Raw genomic sequence first — 22,249 nt, 5'->3', positions numbered from 1 at the left:
GCCACTGGATTCTAAAATGAACATCAAATGAAAATGTTAGACAAACACAACATTTTAATTTATTTTAGTGTCAGGCCACCAAGGTGTCTTTCCAGAAAAATTCTGACCCCTTCAACAATTATAGTCAGTGACCCCAGACTTGAAAAAAGAAGCAGAGAATATGAGACAGTACTCCACATTTTATTTTTGGATATTACCATAGCAGTATGTAACATCTGACAAGAGGTCGACTACAGAATAATACACTGAATATTCTTGTCTTAGCTTCTTTTTTTACTCTGTTGCTTTTTGGTCCAATAAGGTTCCTCTCTTCTCTCAGTGTCACTGAAGGTCAAACATTGAAACACATGCACGTCATTCACCTGGATACAGCTGAGTAAGACGACGGTCAGAGACCCGGCCGCGAGAGCACAGATGGTCAAGTTGTTTGGTTTCTCACGCCGCTTTGTTTGGAGCCGGGATGCCCACACAGTAGTACTAATAATAATCAGAAGGCTAAATGACTGTACAGCTACAAGGTTCACTCGGCTATTCTAGAGAGAAAGAGCACCATATTTACAACCTCTATGTACATGACTTTTTTTTTGTTTTTTTTTTAAGTCACACCAAAACAAATACAAAACCCAGAAGAAAAAATAATATTAAAACACAGCTTTTTCTTTTTTCCTTTACAATCCAATGTAGCTGCTGTGAGACAGGATTAAAAAAAATAAAACTGTTTCTGTACAGATAGCTGCAACACACTATGTAGCTTATTGCCAATGCCCTTGAGGGAATCTCCCCAGTTTTCCTTTTCTTTCATTTGTTCTCGTTCAACTCCTTTACAGCTACACATCATCAGCTGTTCCTCCTCCTCCTCTTTCTCTTTCACTCTCACACACACACAAAACAGCAGATCGTTCAAAAAAAAGTACACAAGATAAAAAACAACAGTAACCAATGACACGTCATCATCATCGCCATCATCATCGCCATCCTCACACTGCAGCCTTGGTGCAGTGAAACTTTGGGAGATACCAGACAAATAACCATCAGTCAACAAAAGTTTCGCAACTTAACACAACAGCATGAATAAAAAAATATCAGCTCATATATTTAAATAAAAGGACAGCAGTAACGTGTCTAAACTTGGTGGACGAGTGTTGGTGCTACAGGACCGACATGATCAGCTGACTATGCCACACACACAGGAGCTAGGGCTGTCACTTTGACAAAGTGCAAGACAGAAGATGGTTCTGATTCAGTAGAACTCTTCAACCTAAACTATAGTGCTTTAAATGCTTTGGTAATATATATATATATATATATATTTTTTTACTCTTTCTTGCCAAAATGTGTGAGCAGGGCATTCATATTGTGCAGGCATAAAGGCATTAAATCTCACTCAGCAGCGGCTGGAAAACACTCCTGCTAAAACAATGCTTGTTTCTGTTTCAAATTTAGTGTCTTCTTTAACCCAATACAGTTCTAGTCTTGTTTGCTAAATGCAAGGCGGAATACTTGGTTATGATTTGGTGTCTGCAGTGTGCCAAAGAGTATAAGAAGCATGTTCCTCTTGCACAGGCACAGAGGGATTAAATCATTAAGAACTGATTTCAACCAAAGCAGTGCTTCTGCTCCAGCACCTGTTTTGTCGCCTGCTAACAGGATAAATTAAGACATGCTATAAGCAGAAGGAAAACGAAAGAGCTCCCTCTGCTGGATTTTGACGACTGGATGAATCAGAAAAGTTATATTAGCCTGAGGTTGACCCAGATATTTGGATGTAAAGTGACAGCCCTAACTGGACTGAATGCTCTCCAGACTTGTCCACATTTAAAGGGATGTTACCAACACTGGCTGAAATACAAAGTAAACAACAAAATAATAGATTGTCTGAGTGCAATGTAGAGTCAGAGGTCACTCAGGTCAAAATCATTCTCCTCTCAAAACTAACGGTGGTGTGAGCAGCTCGTCCTTAAGCTGCTTCTGGACAATGTATTTTTTTTAATCCTCATCTGCCAGCTCCCTGGATGATGTTTCCAACAATATCATGTAGAAACAAACCAGGTTAAGCTCAGAATATTTTATGGCAAGTGATTGGAAGAGTGCCCTGCCTTCAGCAGAGTCAAACCAGGTTCTGGGTGTTGTTATGAACGGTTCTGAACCTGATCACCTCCTGCTGCAGTCTTCATTTATGAACGTTAAACTCTCACCAAGACTAAACTCAGCTTTCCTGTCTTTGTTCCGAGATCATATCTGAATACAGCTTCAGAGATTAAAAGTCAGACGTCGAGAGTCAAGTACGAGTACAGGTGACGCTGTATATCCTGGACTCGGTACACTAGCTGCTCTTTTTGAAATGTACAACAAATAAAATGTTTTACAGAAGAGATTTTTAGCTTCTGTCTCCGTCTCCTTCAGAGCTGATCGACTGATGTGAAGCAGAGAGCTTCAGTACTGTGAGAACATATCACTCTCTTTAGAGGGAATTGTCACCTCTACACCATTTCAATATAAATCTTTTAAATATATGATTTTTTTTTACAATACTATTTTCTTCTAGAATGAAGACCTGACCTGAAAAGGTCTTAAGTATTCTTTAAAAATATGGATTTATTTTATATATTAGGACTTTTTATTCCCTTTTCAAAATTTAACAGGGAATTTAAACAGTGTTTTTGCTTCAAAGTGTCTGATACAGAACTTCACTTTCACTGTTTTAATCCTGCCCAAATAATTGTCAGCATAAAACCCAATGTGACACATCAGCGGATTATCTAAAACCAGCATGTTCCATTTCTAGGACTTTAACTGAGAGGAAAAGGAATTGTAGAGATGAAAAGATGTTTCACTGATACCAGAAAAACCTCAACAGCACCAGCCTTCACTGATCTGACACCATGGTATTTTATTATTCTCTCATTTAGTATATTACTATATATAGCTGAAAGAATAAGGAGGCATTATAACCCCTCGTCCTCAATGATTTCTTTTTTTTGGAGAGATGCAGCTTTTTGTTTTATTTTGAAAAGTGAGGCACCACTTTTCTGTGTTTTCGCTTCATAATGAGGACAGTAAAGCTGCTGGTAATTTCTCCCCTAGGGGGTGGAACCTTCAAATCTTCCATGGCAGAAGCCTAGTGGGAGTTCCCCATGGCTGTGTGTACTTGGTACATAGTTTCTAATAAAATGTATTAAAAATTAAAATTTACATCTTATATAAGAATACAATTTGAGGGGGTGCAGCTTGTCCACTGGGAAGGAATCTGTTGTGTTCTTTGTCTCAGACTGTTAATCCAGGTTGATGACAAAATCTATTTGACATTCTGTAACCCGGCTTAAAATCTCAGATAGTTAAAATGAACCCAACTTTTATTTTTTAACTGCGATGGTATCAGATCAGTACTCAAACCTACATTAGTTGACGTGCTGGTATCAGATTCAAAAAAGTTAAAAGTGGCTTCCAGATTGAAGTTCAAACAGAGGATAAAGAAGCACAGAATAAATCAGAATGACAGAGAAGTCGAGCCACAGCACGGCAGAAGGACGAGGATGTGAGCTCAGCTATCTGGTACAGTTACAAATGAATAGAGGAAACATTAGAACGTGGAATTGTGTATTTAGATCATGTGGTAAAGACGATAAAGGGGACTGTGTGAAAATGTGACAAAGAGGGTGGAGCCTCAGATGACTTGACAGCAGCTGGCTGGAGCTGAGGTACAGAGCAGGACGTCCCTGGAGCCTCCACCGTGTTGGATGTTGACGGAGATGGTCTTCTCACACAGAGGTAGTTGAATCACACCGTTTTTCAAAGCACTCAGATTTCTGTGAGCGTTCCTGTCATTGGACCCCATCCTCGGACTCTGGGTGTCGTGTGTCGCCGTCTTGCGGTAGTGGTGGTGGTGGTGCTGGGTAGAGTGGGTACGAGGTGGGACAACTGTAGTGGGAAGAGTAATGGTGTCCAGGCTCCCAGTGGAGCCAATGCACATCCTCCAGGCTGATTTCTCTTGGATCTTCACGCTACCTCCTGAGGTGTCAATAATTTGTTTTCCCCCACCACCACCACCTCGGCTATTTCTCCCCCCACGGTGGTGCTGCAGCTGTGAGCTGAGGCACAAACTCATCAGCTTCAGACTCTCTACTAGCTCTCTGCTCCGGCTCGGGGTGCGCATAGATCGGGAGAAAGAGCTGAGGGATGGGTTTGTAGTGCTACTGTTGTTACAACAACTGGAGGGACTGTCCCCTCCCCCTCCTCCACCCCCACCACTGCCTCCTCCTCCACCTCCACCCCCTTCAGGTGCATTACCCCGGTCAGGACCAGAGGTGCCCCCACCTTCTCCAGGGGGCTTCCCCGGCCCTGAACTGCTCCCTCCCCCGTTCCCGCCAGAGCTGCCTGGTGGCCCCTCGCTGCTGTCTCTTCTGTTCCAACTGTAACCAAATCCTGAGTCCTTGTCCAGCCGTCTCCGGTGACTCTCGGAGTCATCGTCGCTTGTCTCGGAGCTCGAACACGACGACCCTCTACCTTGACTTTTTCTACGGTGGTACCGCTTCTGTGTGGACCCAGGAGACGAGGAGGAGGTGGCCCCAGAGCTCAGGCTGGTGGCGTTGCCAGCCATGTTCATCTTGAGACGACTGAGCTTTGGTGGCAGACCCTCGTCCATGTCAAAGTCGTCATCAGACTCACCTTCCTCCTCGAAGATCTGGTTAAGCACAGGGGCACTCTTCCTGGAGGTGAGTCTGTTGGTGACTGAAGGAGGCTTGCGACGTAGGATTACCTGAGTCGGGAGGGGAGAGGGATCATCCTCCTCCTCTTCATCCTCCTCAACCCTGAAACAGAAAAAAAATCACTACAGTGTTCATTTTTAAAAGTACTTTAGTAAAATAAAGTGTTGCTTGTATAACAACACAAGAACAACAACAGGAGTGCATCAGGGCCAGTTTTACTTTAGAACAAAATATTAAGCCTTATTAAAATGTGTTGCAGATAAAATACCTTCAGTCTGCTGGGTTACAGCAATTAAAACATAGTCACAAATCAAGACCGATGGGCCAAGTGAGAAAACTGCTGCTCAAGTCTTAACTTCTTCTTTTTAAGTTCCATGTACTCTTAACTAAGTAAAATCGTTACTCTCACGCAGAAATGTAAAAACAAACAGCAGTACCAAATGACCAATAAATTAACCAATCTACAGAACCAGTAACACAATCACAATGTTTCTGACTATTATCTCTTTTCAACTATTTACAACACAATCAAATATTTGAACCACACCTGAAAAGACATGTTCGCTGCTTGGCTGCTGCAGAGCCTGAAGATCCAGGAGCCCAGATGCTCCCAGAGCCTGTGCAAACAACAGGGGGAGATGTGGTGGTGGCACCAAAGGCCCCCTAAAGAAAAGGATAAACATTTTCCAAAACAGATTAAAAAAAGTTTAGAGGACATCTGAAACATGTGCAGCATGTAGGTACGCATGTTTCTTAAGGACTTGTACCTGTGCTGACAGCAACTGTAAGTCCGTTATTGACTCGTCTCGTCGTCCCAGCTCCATCATGCCTTTGGTTCGATGGCCATTTAACAGATTCTCTGCGCTCCGAGCCGGTGACTGAGGTCCTCCTGCGTGTGAGATTGAGGAAGCTGCCAAACTGTCTTCAATGTCCTGGTGCATGTCTACTCTGGTGGGCCATGACTGCCTGTATGTATAAGACAAGAAAAGACAGGTTAAGACGTATGGAGTCAACCTTTAATAACTAATGATCTTTGGTATTTGGAGAATAGTTGCGATTGACTGCCTTATTCTGTGAAGCCATTAAAATAACAAGGATAGCAATGCTCCTTTAGTAACAATCAGTAACTAAGTGTTAAGATGGGTGTTTTTCCCATCTTGAATCTGTATCTGTGAAAACACCTGAATTGTGCCTTGATGTTGCTAGGGCTAGATGAGCGGGTCTGGACTTCCTTCTCTTGCTTTTCCCTCAGGATTCTCTCTGCCAGCAAGTAGTATGTGGCTGTGATGTGGTTGTATTTGTTGGTCTCCAGGGCTCTGAAAGAAACAGAGCAGCAGCTGTATAATACACAGACACTTCTTGGTTGAACAAGAGCAGAATGTCTCTGGGTCTGAACACTGAAGTTAACATGAAGCTAACACCTGTATGAACTCCCTGTATTCCCTTTCAAAAATATTTGTATTCTTAAGTTTTTATTAAGGCGTGTTCAACTTCACTCTGTGTACCCCAGTGAATTAGCCAGGCTTGCTGTGACTTACTCCACTATGGCTTCTCGATCGGCGATGTCTCCCAGCACCATACGCTGGATAATGCTGTTATGTTCTTCCTCAGACAGGTTCTTGTGGGAGACCAGAGGGGTGTTAAACTTGGTAGCCGGGGAAGGGTCAACACCCTGAAGCCAGGTGTGTGTCTCAATTTCCTCTAGAGATGCTCGTCGCTTAGGATCCCTCTGAAGCATGCGGTCTATAAGACTGGAGGCAGAAAGGCAGGACAGAGAGATACAATAAGAATGAGCAAATATTTTCTATATATTGAAGCTTAATCAATTATTTAGATTCACCCAATGTCATTAACATTGTAACATGTAGAGAAAAAAAAGTTATTTTTTTGTCGACTGGTTTTATTACTTTAGACCTTCACCACCCTTGTGGTGTTCAGGTGGCAGCCATCTGGTGAGTGCCTCCACTCCAATAAGAATTTCACCCTATTTATGCATGTTGTGCTTTTCGGGTTCATTGCTAGTCTCCTTAACACTGTCAATGTACATGCACAGGTATCACATGATTCATTCTTCACAACCTCTTTAAAGACAATTAAAAGACTGTTCACATTGGACATGACTGTTGCTAAAATGTTTCCTATTCACCAAGTGCCCCATTCAGGTACTTTTGCACTTCACAGAGACCCTAGTGCACGTCTCCATGTACTTAACTTTGTCTGTATGGTGTAGATTCAGCACTTTGCCCTGAACCTATCAATCACTACTGTGAGCTCATGGCCATAAAGATTTTACCATCCTCATGGACAGAGCAGACCTCAGTGTCAGCAGCAGCTGTGCCTGCACCTGTGAGTGCACTGCATGCCACACACAGAACAACATAAGAACTTCTCTTTCACTCACACCTCTTTAAACCTGCCACTCAAGCTTTGCTGTTCATGAGAGCCAACAGTGCATGTGGCTGTAACTGCTCCCTGGGAACTCAGAAGATCACCAGCTCCGCTGTCTGACACTTACGCCTGCAGGGACAGGCTCAGGTGGACCACGTATTCGTCATTTGGTTGTTAAAATTTCTAGTTCCTATTACATTTGTAATTTGTAATTGCTATAGCCCATCTAAATAAGGGCTATAGCAATCATTTTTGTTGTAATCGATTAACCTACGGGTTATTTTCAATTTGATTAAACTATTATTTAAATACAGGGGGGAAGATTGTGAAATTGTGAAAAGTATAAAAGTAAAAGGATACAATATCCATGAAAAAACAACAGCATAAGTGTATATATAAAAATAACTTTTAATCTAAAGTGTCCACTTTGAATATGTTCTGCCTCTTAGTCTTTGAGCTTTGTGGCATATTGTTTGTGAAGACCCTGGTGTCACGTACAATACAATAAGTATCTGTGTGAAACACAACAGCATTATGATGTTCAGCAAGGTTTGAGCCAGGAAAATTGTAATCCAATAACTTTCCTAATCTTTAGTCCATAAATCAAATAATCGTTTCAGCTCTGGTCTTGTTTTTTGAAAACAATGACAGCATGTGGTCCAGCTTGTAGTTTTTTTATTATCTGAAAAGCAATATTCCACTGATGGGAATAAATAAAAAATAATTAACAGCAACAGAACTGTTTGCTTTTCTTTACTTTACCTTGTGTTTTTGGTACCTAAAAATGTATTTAGTGTATTCGGATACACAGGCAATTTTATTAAAACAGGTTTTAATGATGGGGTGATGTTTGATGAAATATTGACTTTACCTCAAGGGGATTCAGGCCACAGACTTTTTGCTGCTAAGATAATCTGTCAGCTGAAACGGCAAAAACCACAGACACTTCAATATGTGGTTTTATTAGGAAGTAAGGGAGAAGACATGGTTTCCTTTTTTTTTGCCCAAGACAATTGGACCATTATACACTTGATGTGACTGTGGTTTTACTTTGGTTATTAGCAGGCCAACCATGCCTTGGTGAAATATCCCATTTTAGACTTTGACTTAGTCAAAGTTAACACTTTCTGTTCACCCTGTGATGTTTTTTTCATGTTCTTTTTTTTTCTTGGACTTGATTTAATTTGGTGCCAAGAAAGTGCTGGTGATTCTTAGCAAACATAACATGACAACAGGTAACAAAGGCAAAGAAAACAGTTATTATGGGCCTCCCCTTAAAAACAGCTGAGGGACATTCAAATATAATATAACCTGTATGATTGTCGTGTCACACGAAGTCATTGAAAATCACAACATTTTGAAGAAACTTCCACAGAAATTACAGACGAAGTCATTGAAAATCACAACATTTTGACTTTCCATTCTATTTTGCCAATAGAATGGAAAGTAAAAAAAAACATTTAAAAAAATTAGTTTATATTTGTGGCAGGTCTCATTTAGTATTAGTGAAAAAAAAACATTTTCACACGTGATTAAAGCTGCCAAAACTGCAAAACTATTCCAGGCTCCTTGTATTTGTGGTGAAGTGTGACCAGACTGTGTGATGGAGGCGACAGGTTAACTGGCCGGACAGAACCATATCTTGCTCCCTGACAGACAAACTGGGATATAGTGGCAATAACTAAACCAACAGCAGGAGCTGCAGCAGCAGTAACAGCAGGTTGGACTTTTTATCTGCACAATGACAGCAGAGAACTACACAGCAAAGATAGCATGATTGAAAAAAGTGTGGCATACACCCTGCTGAGCAAAATAGAAGAAATGTGTGGGTATGTCTGTTCTTATTATCACGACCAAAAAGCAACAATGGGGATGAGCTGCTATAACCTTTTTTACTGGGACAGAAATAAGAAATGGGAAGGATGGGCGAAGGCCCAGTTTGTTTGCTTTTCTAACAGTAATGGATGATCCTTGTAACCCCAGCAGTGGTATTGCCATCATTGTTTTTCTAACAGTAATGGATGATCCTTGTGATCCCCTGCTTGAATGAGACCAGTAAATAGGACATAACAATTGATGAAGTAGCAGTACCTGGGATTAAAAATAGATACCCAAATATACCCACCATAGTCTAAAACACTCACTACATTGCAGGGTTTGAAATAAGTGACCTTAAAAAAAGACCTTGGAATTAGCTGTGTTAAAATAGCTATAGATAGCAATGACCATTTATGCAAGAGTGAGAAACATTGATCTATTATTTTCTTCCAACATGTTTCAAAGAACAACATACATCAAATATAACTCAGTTGTAGCAAGAACAAGCTGGACATTGCAGAAAACTGTAACAGTTTGAAGTGAAATCAACAAAGCTCTGACAGAGGTCTGTTCGGTCAAATAGTGTTCAGTAATTAGTTGGAATAATGAGCTGTGAAACATTTATGGTTGCAGTCAAACACCACATCTTAGCAGACCATTACTTTAATGACTGCAGGTCAATGCTATTGACTACATGAAGTGGCTATTCTACAGACCACAGTTTGCTGACCAACACCAGGAAAACAGCAAATCATGCATTAAGAAGTGGGAAAGCTTTTTGTTATATTTGTATAAGAACGGTCACTTACTCTTTACATGCAATGGAGACGTGAGCTGGTACAGTGTATTTACAGTCCATGATCATGGTGAGGGTCTCACTGTCATTGGCTTCCTGGAAGGGCGGCTGACCACAAACCAACATGAACAGGATTACACCCAGACTCCAGATATCTGAAAAAAGGGGCAGAGAAACGAAGACGATGAAAAACAGTTTTTAAAATCATTTCATTGTAGTTGTTTTTTCCCACACAGGAGCAATCATGTTAAAATCAATTCTGTTCAGTCAGAAAAAATACATCCTTTCATTTTAAATGGTTGAATATTCTGCTAATGTAGACAGGCAGTGTCTGGGGCTTCTAATGGTTATCTTTGCCGTAAATTATACCACTTATACATTGCCCATTAATCTGGAGTGTGAACTTTGTGTCATCGGCTTGTGAAGAGCAACACCCTCTTATACGCTGAGAAATGATGGCTCCATGTTTGGGAAGAGTCTGTGTATAGAATTTGTGATGAATTTGGCAAAAGCTTGTTTTAGTACAGTGTCCACTGTATTATCAGCAGTGAAAGTGCTTGAGTTTTCCAGCTAACATCACTTTCACAGATTACATGTCCACTTAAGTGTTGTAAGAAGAGATATCCTGGCTGCAAAACTGCCTGTACAATACATATGTGAGGAAGACAACAGCAGCAGATGTCCTAATCGACTGCACTACAAGATTTATTGCATATAATATATAAAAACCCTCATACACATTAAACTGCCCTGGAGTCTTTAATGTGTTTAAACTTCAATAAAAACACACCAGATAAACAAAATGAAATACATAGTATGAATGTTTTCGCGCACACAAAACTGACCTTCACATTTTATTACATCTCAGGCCATAAATTATGAACATCTGTTCTATTACTTTTGCTGCTGGACGTTGGTTCTGTTGTGTTTCACACGGATGATTACTGTGACGCATATAGCGCCAAGATTGCCAAAAACTATGTCTTGTGAAGGTCTGAAGAAACAAGGACTAAAAGGTTGAAAATGTCTTAATGGTGCTTACATCTCAACAACTTACTACTTTGTTGAGGACTACGGTAAACATTTGACATGTTGGTTGTCGCTTATACATGTAGATTTATTTCTACATATATTTGTATGCTTTCGTTATGTGTGTTAGGTGTTCTTATATTTATATAGCCATTTTTATTCTTTTTTTAACAATATACTATTTTTGGGTTTTTTTTGTTTCTACTGGTTCAGGAATAAAGTTCTTATTGAAAAAGTTGTTTTCAGACATATATTTTTCATCCTATCTGTGTATGGTGATTTAAACTAACCAAATTGAACATAAACAACAACAACAACCACAGAAATAACAAACAGCTGTAGCTCTACTTTGAACTACTGTTTATCTCTTGACGTTTCTCTTCCCATTCAGTATACAGTAGTCTAGTGTAATGTCGCGTCGTCCTCATATTCACCGACTTCCAGATATACTGTTGTTATGAATGTCAAGTTCATTTATGGACTACATACTGTATATGCACCGTTGCTTTTTGCAAAAAAAAATGCAAAAGCAGTGGTTAATATAAATAAATGCACCTCTTCCATATGAAAATGATAAAAATATCCCCCACCTTGGACCCAGAAAAACTTTTTTTGCTGCCATGTTTGCTTTATGGCTTTTATTTCGAAAAAACTGATTTGGAAAGTAACGAATCCGCAGACACTTCAGTCAGTGAAAAGCAATTAAGCTGTCACAAACATGTACAGACCTGTCAACCAGTACAGCACTAAGCTGTTCTCCTGAAATCTTCAGACTCTGAACTACTCCCCCCTTTCATCACATGCTGACTGGTGCTGTCATTGACAGGTGTAGGGGAAGGTGGAGAGGTTTGGATGGCAACTTTAAATAGTGGATAGGAGTGGGTGATGTGTCACGAATATTATAAACTAGTTTTATAAAGTTAATGAACCTTACACTAAAAATAAAAAAAATGCAGGTTTATAATCTGCACTACTGCATGGAAACAAAAAGACATTTCTGAAAGTATCCTGCCAGTGAAAACCTTTTGGACATGTAAAAGATACACAGGAATGGAGGCCACTGAAAAAAATCCAAATATCAACAGACTGTAAATGCATTTATACTAACAAGATTGTTTGAATAAACTAACTGCATTAGATTCAGAATTAAGGGCAAAGCACACAACAATATTCTTATATTATCAACAATTGTTATTTTCATTTGAGCAAATCCGTGTAGTCACAAAGCATTTAAAGAGCGGCCTATGTATTGATTTAAATGTACACAGCATTCAACTTCACTTATGAGGGATGGTTGTCCTCTGCTATTCCACACACTAATTGCATCTCTGGGTCATATTTCTCCCCATTGTTCTGCCAAATAGAGGAAGGACAGCAGATGTTCAAAGACCCATGGCAAACAGGAGCAGCCACAGTGCAATGATGCACGCAGCACATCTTTGATCGCTGGATCGAAAAGGAGGATTTGTTTCGGCATAAATGACAGAATGTAAAATATATATGCACGTGAAAGGATATCTGCCCACATCGGGTGCTGTTGTGTGTAAGTGGCAGCGGAAATAAAAAAAAAAGTAGAAGGAGACGAGAAACTTGCGACTGAATACTGATGAGAGGGCCATCCATATTCTGCAGTTTACTCCCAGGCGTCTTACTGACCTCATGTTTCAAATATTTTCATGGCTGCTGGAGGCTTCAATTCTGATTTCAATTTCAAAGACAGAAAAATGTTCCATTTCTAAACTATTCAAACGATCTTGGCAGTACATGACATTTATATAGGAATAATGGAGTCAAGTAATAGTTCACTGTGCTTATAAAGTTTTACTTCATCTAAATATGTTCTAACAAGAGCTGATGCATTCTCTGCATTTATCTTAGCTTTGAAATGATGAGCACATTAACGTGACTTTAATGCAGGGGTAACTACGCTCTTTTGCATGTAGCTCTATGGCACAATATGAATACATTTAGTAAGTATATGGTCCCTACTACACAAAATTTACCAGCACATATGCAGATTACTGGTCGATTGTGATCTACTTACACAATCGACCAGTAGTACTACGCTACGGGCAATCCTGTTTTAATGCATGGTTATTACATGTTCAGACTTCACTACTATGAATAGTTTATACTATGTACAGTGAATACTACAACTAAAGTCAAAGACACTATTATTGGGTTGTTGATATTCTTTCCTGTACCCAACTTTTGAATAACACCATTGCAGAAAAGACCTACCAACTAACCTGCATATACAGTTCTTTGGCATCAGAGAACTTAAGGGTCAATAACTTAGGAATTACTATACATTCATCTGAGGTCTGGCAAAGTTGGAGCAGGGCCAGTGGTGGAAAAGGGCAGAGGAAGATGATGCAGAGACCCAAGGGACCATAGGAGTACTTCCTCACACCTGGCTCACATTTAGAGCATGTAACCATAGCAACACTGGTTCCTCTTTTCAAACTGGAGATGGGAATGTGTTCTGTCAGGCCCTCTGGCAAATAATAACATGGCAGCCATTCACACCAATATTTGCAAACCATCTCAGTCTCACACAGCCTTGGCCAGGCTTGTAAAACGACAGCCATACAACACTCTCACCCTGAAGCTGTATTCCCAAGTGATAAAAAAAGTGTGTCTTCAACGGCTAGACCGCTCGTTTACATTTGATAACATTAAAACCACATACCCTATACCAGTACCCATCTGGATAAGGGCTTCATTGGTAATAAGGAATAAGGAATGTTGAAAAATTCTAAAACAGATTGTAAAAGATATCTAATTGTAACTAAACATATCAAGACATAATGAAATTATTAAAGATTTGCCACTTGGATCCTTGTCCATGTGATTTCATTTCCCTGATCTGATTAAAAAAAACATATTTAAAGAAACAGATTAAGAGTAGTGTTGTTTATAATTAAATGGAGTATATCTAGAGAAAGCTCTGGACAGCTTTGTCCATGCATTCATTTTCTTCTACCAAATACCTCTGGGTCACGGTGGAAACTAGAGCTGACCCTAGACATTACTGGAAGAAGTTATAAATATAGCTTTGTTATTTTCATTAATTAAGAGTTTAATTTGTCATAGCTATTTGACTTAAACAATAATGAATGTGCTCAAACAGTGTGCCATGAAAACCTTTAAACACATTTAAACTGACTCTATAAATCCTGCACACTCCATGCTCTTCGCTCTTTTGTACATCATCACATTATACTGTCGATGGTCACAAAAACAATAACTGCTCATAATATTATAAAGAAAACCCTCTATTCTCCATTTTTGGTAATTCTGGCTTAAACTTTAAGCACCTGTGGTAGTTGAAACAAACAAAAAACATTTTAATAGAACATGTAAAAAGGTCAAGAGTTCTTCTTCATGCAGTAAAACATTTTTTGGTACTTGAGTAACTGATAAATGCTGGAGATGAGTTTGTAAGAAAACATTAAAGGATGTTAATATTATAGGTGTGTATTTAACAGTGGTTCCCCTGATTTCTCTCGGTCGACAGCTCATACCATTCATCCTCTCATACACTCTCCTTCTCATCCTTTACTCCTTTAATCATGTTATTCACTTATTTGACTTCTGTGCTTTTGTTCCTTTGTCTTTCTCAATAATAATAGCTTACACTTCATTGTACTGGCCTTCATTAGTTTTCCATTCTAGCCTTTGTCTTGCCAGCTGCATCAACATAATTCACAACAGTTTTTCCATATTCATTTATCCTTGCGTCCTTTAAGCTATTCAATTGTTATAAAATTTTGTCCATATCCTTTACAATAATAGTTATTACTTTTTTAGCAACACTCGATGCACCTCCACACTTTTTGTCCTGACAAATCAAAAATTACCTGTTAAACTAAAAATAGTTACCGCAATTAAACAATTATTCTAGGATCACTATATGGACTAAATGAATATTGACCTGATGTGTGTTATTTAGATGCAGCTCAGTGCTGTGTGACCAGTGGACACGGTGGGTCAACATGAGAGTGGCTGTCTGATTCAGCAGCTCAGTGTGTGTATTAATAGTCTATGTGTCAGATCCAGAGCAGTCTGGACATCTACCAGCTCGACCTGGAGTGCTGATCAGGAAGTGAGAGAAGTGGAATAGATAACAGGTGGACATGACAGGCACAGTACAGTAAGTTGACCAAGCAGACAGACACTGGAAGACTGATATTAAGCCCAGCATCACACATAGCATTTTCCATCATTTAGCTAATAATCAATCCATGCTGGGTTCTTTTCTGTTTGTGAGGACAAAACCTGTACAATTTGTTTTATTTTTCGGATTGTACAAGATTACTTTACTGCATTGTGCATAAATATAAATTCACTATATTCATAACATGCATGATTGAATAGTACATGCAAGCCAGTGCTATTATTTTGAAATTCATCTTAAGCTTAATCTTAAGGTACCATAAATATACAACTCCAAAGCTATTTTTACTCAAATTATTTTCTGACATTAATATTATTACTATTACACCATGGAAAGGAAAAGAATAAGTAAAATGTACACAACACGAAAAACTTAGAGTGGGATTTCAGCAAGCCGATTTCTGCGCATAAATGTAAAATATAGGTTAGCTGGAGGCCATGGTGCATTTCCTGGGGAACTCCTCAGGAACTGTAAATTTTCCATTAAATATGGTATATATGTACTGAGGTACTATATTACAAAAACAGCTTAGCACACTAGCTTATTGGTCAGTAGGAGTTTAAAAACTTTAAATTATCTCAATTTATAAAGGTAAAGTCTGTCTATTTTTGGCAGAGGAACACAACACCTACATCACACAAGATGTAAATGATGTGCATATAGTAGGAGTAGTAGTTTTTTTTTGCAGAGTACTCTCCTTGTCTCCAATATGTAGAACAAATATAGATCTGTCAACACCCGGTGAGATTAATAATGCCATACTGTATGTATGGTAATAGAGCAAAATACACAATGTATTTTCAGACATTTTTTCCTTTTTCCTTAAAAACTAGCTTCTGTGAAAGACGCCTTCCCCTGAGCATCATGTCATGAAGTTAAAGTGGAATGACAAAACATGCAAATATTTTAATCTGGGTCTGTCTTCCAATTGATATGAACTTAAAACCAAAGTTAACTGGTGTCGGTTGATAAATAAAAGCCAGAAGAATCGCTATTGAAAAGCAGAACCCAAATAGACTACAATGAAACGTAACCATGTTAAGAAATATTTATACTTAATACAGGTTGTAAATGACAGATAATTTGGCAGAATGTCTTTGGCCAGATAAAATAGTTCTTGACAGTGCCAGCCTGTCTTTGTCAACAGCTAACTGCAGCATCCAGCTTCAAATACCTTCCTGTGCGAGTGCAAAAAATGACCTAAAAAAACCGCATGGTCCCATCTAACAGCAGCAGAAATTGGTAAACAGGCCCTGCAGTTAAAAGCTGTTTCTCATACCCTAATGGTGCAAACACCAGATCGAGCTAAATAGAGCTGCAGGGGACAGAGGGACACAGAGCAGTTTCAATGAGTGCCAGTGTTTTAATTCTGACCTACAAACACCAAGCCCAGTCTAGGGATGGGTACTGCTGACTGAATTGGCATGTAATGATGTGCACAGAAAAACTTGTGAATGATTATTACCCTAAGACACTAGTAATTATTAACAATCTAAAGTAATATTAGCAATGCAGCATGTCCCCTTCCCCAGTTATAACATCAAATTGGTGGTTCATTGCATCAGCGATAACAAATTAATTTGATAGCAGAACTAAATTAAACTTGTTGAACTACTGGCTGTTTATGTGTCTCTGAACACCAGCACAATAATACAAAGATCCCTGATTGAACCAACAGAGTGAGACGTCTCATTTGAGATATCTGGCTTGAGTGGCTGAATCATGAATCATGAACTGCTGGATTTAGCTCAGGAATCTCATTCAACAAGACGGAATTATGTTGTTCACTGCACTGTGTCAGGTATCAGTGGACACCTAGGCAAAATAAATTAAAAGAAGAATTGCACTTGTCAATGGCGAAAAACAACAGTTCGGGGAGTCTAAAGTTGTGACAACAAAAAAGATAAAATTTGATTGTAAAGGATTTAAAAGTAGCTTTTGAATGTTAAATTAAAATTGGTATAAGACTAAACATATTCCACAGTATTAAATATGTTAATGTCTCTTCTCAATTTAACAGAACAGTGGAGAGATGAGGAGCTTAAACCTCACCTGACATTGTTACTCGGTAATGATGAGTACACAATTGAAAATTTTCTGTTCATAGTGGTTTGTGAAAATATTACTGGGACAAAATCTTTTACTATGAATACACTATACGCCAAAAAGTGAGGAGCACTTTCGGCTGGTGCAGGCAGAAAGGCATTAGGAAATCACAAGCAATAGGATTGGCAGGATCTTAAAGACCTCAGTTTGTCCACACCTGGTATAGACATTGGTTTCATATTTTACTAACACCTTTTAAAATATTTATCAAATTATTATAAAATTACAATTATTATACTTTTCTGAAACTGTGCCCACCTAGTGCCCTGACCTAAGCTACCTGATGTGACAGATATTACATCATGTCATGGAAGGACTCACTATCCATCTGTCTGCACTGTCTCAGTCCTTGTAGAAATCAATGAGCCAGTTAATTTGGTGCAACGGGACACCCATGGACATCACTGCTAGTGGAGCTGACCTTGTGGCACATGGTCTCATGCAAAACGCAAAATGATCAGTGTCAAGTACTATTACAAGCACGCGGCTTGAACACACAGTTTTAGAACAACATTTAGAACATTTAGAACAAGTACAACTCTGAATAAGTATGGCTGCATAACAGCCTGGAACACAACCAACTTATGGATGTTGAGGATTAAACCAAACCATGCCAGCCATGATAAACATGTCTCTGAACATTGCAAAATAGATGCAGAAAATATAAAGAGACAATGACAGAAAGGATTGTGTGTTTGCTATATTGAAAGTTACAACAATTTTAGCTTGCAATTTCAATATCTGTGTTGTATAATAGCTCAGATGCTATGAGCACTGTGTAAAATAAATACAGTATTGATATGTAAATGCTTGTTCTAATTTCACCAACATGACTAATGTTTAGCTTCTGGAGTTGTATAGAACTCAGCCTTTGCAAAATTACTCACGAGCTTCTCCCAAGTTCCAAAAACTGTATTTATTGGTGTCTCTAAAATTTCTAAACACATGGATCACAGCAGTATAGTAAGTGGCTTCAAGTCTCTTGAAGGCAACAAGATGTTATTTTGATCTTCAGTCTAATAACCATTGCCTTATAGGATATGCATATATAAATGTAATTACATTTAAATCCTACTACCTACCTTTTTAAGTATTTTGATATATCATCAGAATGCCACATAGTGGAAAGCATGTGGCATGTCTTCTGAAATTTCTTTAAGCTGCAAAATACAGTGTTGCACGTAGTTCTACATTGGAAAGAGAAAGCTTATCAAGTTATATTTGTGGTCTGTGACAAAGCAACGGATATGTCTTAGCTGAAATTAGGTAAAAACCACAACACTCTTCCTTCATTTAATCAATAATACATACATTAGCACAGTGAACCTGCTAATGGCACATTTACACTTAATACTGTATGTACTTGTCATAATATTTTTATTTCTCAAATATAAAATTATTTTTACATGTTAAAAAATATTTGGTATACTAAGTACTTTAGTCTTGTTATTTTTGAAATGCTCTTACAGAAGCCAGTGTTACACCAACAAAATCCCCTTGGGATCATTTATGAATTTCTCATTTTAACTTTCTAAAATGTGCTAATTTAAGAGTAGCCTAATTTGTAGCTTAAACACAATGCTGAAGAAAGCCACAATAAACCTCAAAATGTGCTAATACATGCGCACATTTGAAATACAAATATGCGCATGTAGCTTTTTTATGTGGTTGAAAACGAGCATGATGTTTCCTGTGTGATGCTAATCAAATCTTTTGCTCACATCCTGTCTTAAGTAAAGCTCCTCTTTTTAACTCTGCCTCATTTTTATTCATTCATTTCATAACTTCAACATCTTCATCAGGTTTCCTTACCTACAGCTGGAGCATCATACTCATCACCCAGCAGTATTTCAGGTGCAGAGTATGCCAGAGATCCACAACTGGTCGTCAGCTTTTTCCCAGGCTGAAATTTGTTGCTGAATCCAAAGTCTGTGAGCTTGACCAGCCCTTGCTTTTCAAAGAACACAACATTCTCTGGCTTGAGGTCTCTGTGCACCACGTGGAGCCGATGACAGTAGGAGATGGCGTGGACAATCTGGGCAAAGTATTTCTTAGCCAGATCTTCATTCAAACCCTCCTCATGCTTCATGATGTAGTCGAACATATCTCCTCCATCGCCAAGCTCCAAGATTAGGTAGAGTTTGGTCTGAGTGTCTATCACCTCATACAAGCGCACAATGTTGGGATGCTGGACCAGTTTCATGCAGCGGACTTCCTGAAATAGATGACCTGTGGCCACACTGTCAAGCTTGGTTTTGTCGATCACTTTCACTGCCACTTTTTCTCCAGTGAAGACATGACGCGCTAGCTTCACCACAGCAAAATGGCCACGGCCTAGCGTTTTGTCCAGGTCATAGAGGCCAGCGATCTTGCCATCGTAACCGCGCTTGAAGCCCGCCATTGCTGCTGAGTGTGATGGAGAGAAGGGAGCCCCCTGTGTAGGCAGGAACTTATTTGCTGACTTGTGTGGATCCAGTTTACTCGGTTCATCGAAAGCTGAAGGAGAATCCCATGGCTCTGGCTTCCTTTATAAAAAAAAAAAGAATACATTGAGGAGGCAAGCAAGCAAGGGACATGTGTATGTATGACATATTGAAAAAGGTGTTGAAACTGTACAGTAAAACTGTGCAGGTGCAATATTAAAATGAATGGGTTCAATACTGGTTGCTCAGAAACAGGCTTTAGTAACACATGAAAAAGGTGGACCATAAAAGAGAGGAAGAAATAGAGCCAACTAAGCTGTTTTTAAGATCTCAATTTGGAACCTTCAGATTTTGCTGTTTACACACAATGCTTACAGTGGAAGACTATCTGGGGAAGTCGTGTTAAAAATAGCAGAACTGTTTTTGTGAGGAGATAGTTCATACAAAGGTAATGGCAAAGAAATCTCTTTGTCTTTACATGAATTTCACAAATGTGATATTCATGTAAAGACTTAAACTTTAACGGTTTATGATCACCTCTTCTTGATTATTATTAAGAATAGGCAAAGAATCTATGTTAGATTCTTTGCCTATTCTTAATAATTACTTAGTTATTACTATAACCTCACACCAGAAGGTAATAAACATATTTGAGTGACTGTTTGTTGAGTAAAACCATTTTAACTGCAATGAAACAGATTTCAGAGCATGGTTTTTAGCGGCAATAATCTTGAATATGAAAAGGACATTGTCATACACTTTCAAATGTAAAGCCAAGGATGTTGACAAGAAGTTATTTGTTTTAGAGATAACTTATTTGAATCAAGTTCTTTAGTTGCTAACATTGTATTTGTTTTGAGAAAGGCTTCCTGAGTTAATTTTGAAATAATTTTCAAAACCTACCTCCACTTTCTGAAAATGCATTTTTTTTTTCCTTTTGTCCCAAAATTAACCCTACCCATTTTAGCTGTGCCTTAAGTTTTTTTTACATACTTAGAACAAGAGTGTATGAAATGTTCTCAGACTGAACAGGTGTGGGGAGACACGAGTAAATTTGAGCACGTTTTGTAATTTTGTTTTATGGAAAACGTAGAATTTTACATGCAAAAATGCTGTAGGGTATACGTACATATGTTTTAAAATTAAGGGTACTTCCTCAAAGCTTTACAGCCTTTAATTTTTCCATATTTGTTGCACTTCAAAATTCAAGTTCAAGCACCATTTTATCACTGCCCTGGTACAAGAATGGTTTGAATAAAACAAAACTGTTTATAATTAAACTGATGTGAAATGTTAAAAAATGTGCTGATTAGAGTTTATGGTTACTTAGAAACAATAATGTAAAGATTTTAGTTCATGACCAAAGCACAAAATCTGTTATTTGCTAGATTGTTTTATTTGGACATGATGAGAACAGGATGGGTCTCCATATTCAGTCTGTTTGCAAAAAATCTTGCCCTGGATTTTGATAAAAGTCACGAGGCAAAGTCTTCAAAGTAAAAATATCTGCTAATATTTTATTGATTCCTGTTGATTTTTGGTTATTCTAATATTCTGTAGATTTTTTTCCTTGTGCCATGATTTGCTGTTTCTTTGCTGGAACTGATATCTAAATGGTTTTAGTTTAATATCCATGTAAAAATCTGTACGTCCAGCTCACACTTATGTCTTAAATCACTAATGCACTGACTCACTGCGAACCACTGTGCTGCAGGCTAATGCATGGATGTACATACTTTGAGTCAGTCGAACAGGTTCCATGAACGTAATCTGAAAACTGTATTCACTTAAATGATTGACACTGGAATAAATGTTGCACTGCATATGCCAGTATAAGATGGTGTGTTTTAAACTCCTGCTTCGTCATACATATATGAAACACAAATACTGTAAGTACTGAATAACCTGGCGTTAGCTTTACACGGCTAACTCGTTGTTCATTGATTGAGCCATTGTAGGTTTCCGGTTGGATGACATTTCCCACTAATTCTTTGTAAACGTCCTACTTACTTACAAAGCTAGCAAGGTGTTAAAACAACCAAAGAAAACGAGTCCTCCATTTAATGTGGAAACCAAAAAGATAGATTCTACCACTGTCGTAAACACCAAAAATACACACTGTTAGCCACAGTTAGCACTATAGCATGCTAAAGTTACTACGGCTCTGCTCACCTCTCCAGCCTTTGCCTCAGTAAACATTAAAGCCCCAGAATCCGGGCTTCGCCGGCTCCGTTCCTTCCTTAAGGTACTGGCTACCGGAACTGGTGGAAAATTATCCGAGAAGACTGTGGTAGTGCCGCCGTGCGGAGGTGTCTGCGGCACTCAGACGGCGCCCGTACCCATGGTTTATCCGTGAAACAAGTACTTGCATCGTTGGCAACAGCGAGTCTAATCCGAATGTTCGCATCCTCCCAACACAGGCGGAGGGGCCGTGGTGCTGCCTTCACATGTCTCCAAAAACTGTCGTACAAACAGTCCTCAAACTTATGTTTCCTTGCACAATTAGATAATCGTCTCACATACACATACATCATGGGTCACAAACCTTTTTGAAACTAAGAGCTACTTCAAGGGCACTTAGTAATACGAAGAACTACTTGTTTAATACAGACTTCTTGAACAATGTAAGTAAACAATGGTTCTGGTACATACAATAACAGACACTCTTCTTACCACCATTGCACCCATTTGAATATCACTGCAACTGTAACTGATTCAAAAAGTACCGTATTTTTCACCGCCTTCTTGACTAGTTTGATTTTTAGAACATACCCAGTGGGTACCTTAGGTCAGCGTTGACATA

At 38.8% G+C, this 22,249-nt stretch overlaps 1 protein-coding gene across 1 annotated transcript; it reads right to left on the bottom strand.

Annotated features, from left to right (window-relative positions):
• Positions 1 to 159: 159 nt before the first annotated feature.
• Positions 160 to 21,973, bottom strand: snrka (SNF related kinase a). The gene is made up of 8 exons (XM_008323889.3): positions 21,619 to 21,973; positions 18,836 to 19,548; positions 9,722 to 9,863; positions 6,245 to 6,457; positions 5,888 to 6,022; positions 5,474 to 5,672; positions 5,254 to 5,369; positions 160 to 4,808 (listed from the first exon to the last, which is right to left on the bottom strand). The coding sequence occupies exons 2-8, from the start codon at positions 19,422 to 19,424 to the stop codon at positions 3,665 to 3,667; spliced, it is 2,538 nt and encodes an 845-aa protein (XP_008322111.1). The 5' UTR covers positions 19,425 to 19,548; positions 21,619 to 21,973; the 3' UTR covers positions 160 to 3,664.
• Positions 21,974 to 22,249: the final 276 nt, after the last annotated feature.

This window comes from Cynoglossus semilaevis, chromosome 13 (assembly GCF_000523025.1).
Source record: "Cynoglossus semilaevis isolate Cse_v1.0 chromosome 13, Cse_v1.0, whole genome shotgun sequence".
NCBI classification, from domain to species: domain Eukaryota; kingdom Metazoa; phylum Chordata; class Actinopteri; order Pleuronectiformes; family Cynoglossidae; genus Cynoglossus; species Cynoglossus semilaevis.
The sequence above is the reverse complement of the archived record's forward strand: the minus strand, read 5'-3'. Positions and strand labels throughout refer to the sequence as shown.

Bases quoted from the DNA above. Each gene is read 5' to 3' on its own strand.
- snrka (XM_008323889.3), bottom strand. From the start codon at position 19,424: ATGGCGGGCTTCAAGCGCGGTTACGATGGCAAGATCGCTGGCCTCTAT. The intron at 9,864-18,835 runs GTAAGGAAACCT...CCCTTTTTTCAG, and splicing joins GTATGATGCTCCAGCTGTAG to ATATCTGGAGTCTGGGTGTA. The intron at 5,673-5,887 runs GTGTTTTCACAG...TTATACATACAG, and splicing joins AACATCAAGGCACAATTCAG to GCAGTCATGGCCCACCAGAG.